The 5996-nt window shown below is 35.9% G+C and overlaps 1 protein-coding gene across 1 annotated transcript; it reads right to left on the bottom strand.

Moving 5' to 3' along the window:
* Positions 1 to 3048: 3048 nt before the first annotated feature.
* LOC118732474 lies at positions 3049 to 4750 on the bottom strand. Its single transcript, XM_036461606.1, has 2 exons — positions 4251 to 4750; positions 3049 to 4186 (listed from the first exon to the last, which is right to left on the bottom strand). Exons 1-2 carry the CDS (start codon positions 4254 to 4256, stop codon positions 3137 to 3139), a joined length of 1056 nt encoding a protein of 351 aa, XP_036317499.1. The 5' UTR covers positions 4257 to 4750; the 3' UTR covers positions 3049 to 3136.
* Positions 4751 to 5996: the final 1246 nt, after the last annotated feature.

The following is a 5996-nucleotide window of genomic DNA, read 5'->3' as shown; positions in this document are numbered from 1 at the left end:
ACAAATTGTATTTGCAAGAAAATAAAAGAAGTTGTAACAAGAGTTTTATTTATTATAAACATACAAACATACATATTAATATAGAAAGGCTATAACTTATTTTCTTTTGAAATTCAGCGTTCTAAAAAGTCGCTAGATTGCTCGCTAAGGACCCAATAGAATTTAAAAACTATTAAACTTCAATAAACTAGTTTCAGTGTTTATTAAAGGCCAGTGTTTTGAAGAAATTGGCAACTGAAGAACTTTAGTGTTAATAAATTGGTATACATACGTTGTAAAGAAACAAAAATGTTCGATAACGTATTTCTATAAAGTAACGATATTTACATAAGTACATTAGGGTGATCCTTTAAAAAAAATCAAATTACCGACTTTCAGTCTCGCCTCCTCAATCAACGATCACAGATATCACATAAAAATTTTGGTATCGATGGGAGATGGTTAAAAATCTACGGTAAATCCTAGCTAGTTCAAACTTGCACTTTGTCACATTAAAATCTAATGGGCTACGAAACTGCATACTCCAAATTGTAAAAAATCTGATTAGAAAGTTTGAAATTTTGATGAATATTCGTCGAATTCTTATAACCTTTGTATAAAGTCCGAAATTTTGATTTACATGGTTTTTGTTAGATAGTGAGCTACATATACTTTCATAAACAAAGAAAAATAGCCAACCGTGCACTCGTACATGTATACATACATACAAACGCCTGCCGCTTACCACAAGAACAAAAAATACACTTTTCTCATACACTTCTTGTGGTTTGCTCAGTTGGCAGACAGTTGCTTTGTGTGCGCTCGATCAAATGTGTCTCTCTAAATTGTTATTGTAAGACAGATAACAAAACAGAAAGCACATGCGAAGAGAAAAAAGGGTTCTGCTCAGTACGAGACCGAGTGCACGGTTGCAACTTTGGTAAAATGTTACCAAAATTGGTAACTTTTATTCTCTTTGGTAACTTTCAGACGAAATGCTTAAAAACATTAAATATTTTTGAATATCATACAATATCTGTGGCAGAGTTTCATGCACACAGATAATTTCTTATTGAATGAATTAGTTTTTGATGATAGATTTATGATTGGCGATATGCACATATCTACATACACATCTGCCATGAGGAGCTAGGGCAGCGTTGCTTTTTGTGGGTAATTCCTCGAATTCGGGGAAATTTTAGTTTTTGTGGGTAATGTTTGGGGAATGATATGTTGTGGCGAATTTTGGGGAATTCGCTATTTAATAGTTATCTATGAAAAATTCAAATGTTTTTACATATAATTCAAGCTGGCAACAATACAGGTATAGTATTATTAGCAGCACTGTGTTTTTATTTTGCAGTAGCAAGGCGAATTTATACAATGCGGTCCTGCCTGAACAGCCGAGATTTTCGCCGCGGTGGTTCTTAATGTAAAAACAATGTGTTTGTTGTAAATATGTGGCAATTCTTGACGTCACTGGGAAGGTGCCCACACTCACCGACGTGTACGTATACCGCGTCTGTTTGATGTAGCAACCAGTGTTTCCAGAACTTTTTGGACCAACCGGCTAAATTGGCAAAAAAACCGGCTAAAAACGGCTAAACTGTTTCAACTAAATTTCACTTGTTTTATTTCTTAGAGAAAAGTTAAAAATTCAAGCCGGAAAAAATTTTGCCAGCAAGAATTTGCAACTTGCAAAAACATATGATTGTGGCACATGGTTGGATTTTTTGTCGACGATAATTTGAATAAACAAGTTCGTTAAATTTAAAAATTTACAAAGTTAAGTGATTTTAAAATGAAAAATGTAAGTAAATATTTGTTTACTTAATTAATTTAGTTAATTCCAGTGATTTGAAAGGTACTCGGCAAAAAAAAACTGTATTCGTAATCGGAACAATCTCAACCAGAGTCTATATAGTAAACCTGACAAAGAAATTGAAACGTATGTCGAAGAAAGTCGGACTGACAAGATATATACATTTAGATCCTGGTTTTTGCCCCTCTGAAGGAATTTAAAAAATTCTATACAAATTTCTTTTGGTGAAATAACACAAACGGCAATAACGCAAAATTTGCTTTATTTCACTTTTAAATGGGAAATAATACCAAACTCTGAGTTTTGCTTTATTTCCAACAAAGATTAAAAGTTGGTCTTATTGCTCAACGAGAAATGAAATAATTAAATTTGTGTTATTTCACATTCAATTGGGAAATAACACAAATTTGTTTTATTGCCGTTTGTGTTATTTCACCCCCCCCCCCCCCCATTTTCTTCTTCATCGATCAAAGTTAGATAAAAGTATTTTTGTTTAACTTCTGGTGACCCAATGATCTACATTTCATTCGAAAGATTCAATCTTTTATTCTTTGAATGCCTTTACTTGAGTGATTTGAATTATTTAAAGGAAAAAGCCCGCGCCGTTCGATTTTTTGTTTGTTAGTCATTTCCCGGTAATAATATCGTTTCCATTTTCAAAATATGATCGGACCAATAATCATACATATAAAATATCTACCATGTATGTAAATAAAAATTAAGCACTCTCCGAAAGGATTAAAAATTGTAGAAAAGACTGATTACCCGGAGATGCGATATTTTTATTTTATAATTCCAAGAAAATTCCAAATTTTACAGCGCAATTTCAAGAGTCGATGCTCTTTCAACTGCTGTGCTATCATTTTATGAAAATCATAAAACAAGGAATAGATGTCTTTTGATATTTGTTAGATTGATTTAAAGCCGATACATTCGACTTCAGGGGATTTTCGGAAATTAATGAATACGCGATCAGTTCCTTTTTCAAAATATGTATTCATTTTTTCTACTTGAGTATATATAAATTCATATATTTGACGCAAATGTGCGATATGCATTTGCTTCAATCCTCCTACCGCAGGCATTTTACGAACATAAAAGGGGCCAAGTCAAATTTAAATTATACAGTTTATTTAAATGAACTACCTATGTAAATTCATTCTTATTTACTTACTCTACATATGTACTACATACTATAACTATTTGAGTATAATTTAAATATTTATGTATTGCTTCAGTTCGTTTGCGAGTACTTAAAGTAAAAAAAAAATCATAAATTATAATTTAAGGCCGCAAGCCAGAAGATATTTTATCGATTCCATTTCTATTGGTCGGCTAGTGAATCACTTTAATTAAATTTTTTTGATAAAATTTGTTGTCGAAATTTCCATAACCCTTTTGACCTCCGTAAACAATAGGTCCAGTGCTCCCGTCTCCAGCATAATTAACTTTGATGATTTTGATTTTTTGGCTGCCATTGCTTGGTCCATTATAGTACGTCCCGACATAAGGGTTATAGTCCTGAATCACCTTAATCGTTTGGACTTCTCGATGGCCACCAAATGTGCCATATTGGCTGTTATGATGTCGGGTGGAAGGACCAGCTTGCGTACCGATGCCACCATGATCAACACTTCGCCCTTCCTCGTTAATCACCTGAATTGCTTTTATTTCTTGATTTCCGCCTTCTCCACTATGACCCCCATTGCCGACATTCCCACCGTGCCCCGCTGCTACGCGAATCACTTTAATAGTTTTGATATCTTGGTGCGCCTGCCCTCCACCCTCAAGAGGGCTGTTTTCGTCTTCGATCAGAATAAGTTTAATAGTTTCACCCTCTTGCTGTACAGCGTTACCGTCATTTTCATGGCCAACATCACTTTCTGTATCTGATTCTTTAACTTCAGGTGTCACCTCTGTGTCTTTCGCGTAAAGGTCTCCAAAGGCTCTACGTCCATTATAAACATACGGATTTGCGTAAACTTTGGGGATTGTTTTAATTAGCTTAGGAACTCCAAAAACAGATTTTGGAACAAGCACTTCTCCGGGCGAAATTGTACGTCCACTTATATCACTATAATCCGCATATACTTTGGGGAATGTTTTAATTACCTTAGAAACCCCAAAATATGGCTTTGGTACAATGACTTCTCTGGGCACCACTGTACGTCCACTAATTTCATCAAAATCCGCATATACTTTGGGGAATGTCTTAATTACCTTAGAAACACCCAAAACCGGTTTTGGAATAATCACTTTTTCGGCCACATCGTCCACAATAAAACTTTTAAGGTCTTTTTCAACTCCACCGTAGAATCCACTTGCGGCAAATAGAAATCCGGCGTTGCATGAAGCAACCAACATCGTTAAGATACTGATAAGGACCTATAAGCAAAAGTGATGTGATCTTTATAGACTTTGATGCAAGTCTCGCCAGCCTGCAACATACCTTCATGCTGGAAGTTTCCTACCGAGGTACAGATCCAGAAAACTTTTCCAAGCTGAAGTGCCGCAACTTTGCGATAAACTAATTGTGATGCCATTGATTACCATCTGTTTTATATTCCATTCATTTGAACTCTAGTCGAGGCGGAATTCGATGAAATTGCATAAGCAGTGTTTTTCGTGCATCTTTCAACAGCATTTATGAAATGCTACCAAAGATGCCCATACACATGCATATGTATGTAGATATTCGATTGCGCTGTATGTATTTGCCGAACGAAATGCATAGACGTGGAAGAGGTCAATCAATCAATTGCGGCAAATGCTGACCCAAATATGCAAATGTTACCAATAATTATAAGTGGCACGGGCAAGCTGGTTGGGACCGCTATTATGCGCATTCGTTCGTGTTGCTCATTAACGCATTTCAATAAGGGAACTGGTTAACACACGCTGAGCTTGTAAGTCTAACATCTATTTTGCGGGCGTACACACCGTGATCGTAGCAAAACTGGAAAGCAGGTTATCCAAATGAAACAAAAGTACAACCCACATACATATGTATGCACATACATACGCAGTCTGACACAAGAGCAGATCAGCTCAAGCAACTACATACTGCTGTCAACAGCTGTTGCTTGAGCTCGTCTGCTCTTTTGGCAGAGTGCCAGGCCACTTGCTCAATTTGGTGAATACCACTAATGTTTACATTATCCTATGTATGAAAATATACGGTATAGCAGTTTAGTTTGAATTTACTCTATAAGAGTTTGAAAATTTGCAAATCGTCTGTCTGATCGGCAATAACTCCAAATGTCCCAGATAAACTGTTTTCTATCCGCTATCACATTGTGGCCGGAGCCCAGTGAATAAAATCTAAGTAAATACATACCGAGTCGAACGTAGAAAGAGAAGTGTTATATTAAAGCTTTGTTTAAAGCTTCAGCCAAGCCTGGGTGAGGTTTTGAAGCAAAAACCTAAGCTATTCGTCATGTTTCTCTTTCCAATACTTCCGTTCAGCATTTCGTCAGATACAGCGTCTGCGATTTCTTCCTAGCCTTAGTTCGCATTTCTACGCTAATTATACAGGACTGCGAAATTTAAATTTTATTTCCCCCCATTAATTAGGCTATTGTTTTGATCATTTAAGTATGTTAAATTAAACTGCATCTTTGGTTTTTTTCTAGCACGTCGAAATATTTTTTTTTATTGATGGCATGTGTGTAGGTATATTTTAGGATTTCTAGCGATTTGCATGAAAAGCCAAAAATTAATGAGGTGAGATCTTCATATACCACATACAAACCTCAATGTTCAAATGAAAAAAAAAACAAGTAAGTAAATTATTTTTGAGGTGCAGAGTAAAGAGCGTGTCAGACTTGGCAATATTTACAACCTTCACCCGCGATTCGCTGTCAAATTGAGAAAGATAAATTTTATTTCCATGTGTGAACAGACAGGAAGACCTTGCTGTCACTTTTCGGTAATCAGTTTCAGAAATGAAAGTTGCAAGGTGTGACTGCAACTCAAAACGCGCAGTCGGAAATATATTTCAACTTGGTCGTGCTGCACAGCACTCTGCAATTCGCCTTCCGGAAATAACTCCGAATAAAACTCTTTCGAAAGACACTTTACATACAAGGTGTGACTGCTCAAGCAACTGCTTTCTGAAATTTCTCAATTTGCCACGTCTGACACCCTCTTAAAAGCTTTCACTAGAATTCGGCCTTTTTCATATGATTCAACTGAT

This window comes from Rhagoletis pomonella, unplaced genomic scaffold (assembly GCF_013731165.1).
Source record: "Rhagoletis pomonella isolate Grant_MI unplaced genomic scaffold, Rhpom_1.0 Rhpom_scaffold_00002, whole genome shotgun sequence".
NCBI lineage: Eukaryota > Metazoa > Arthropoda > Insecta > Diptera > Tephritidae > Rhagoletis > Rhagoletis pomonella.
This window is presented reverse-complemented; position numbering and strand designations above follow the sequence as displayed.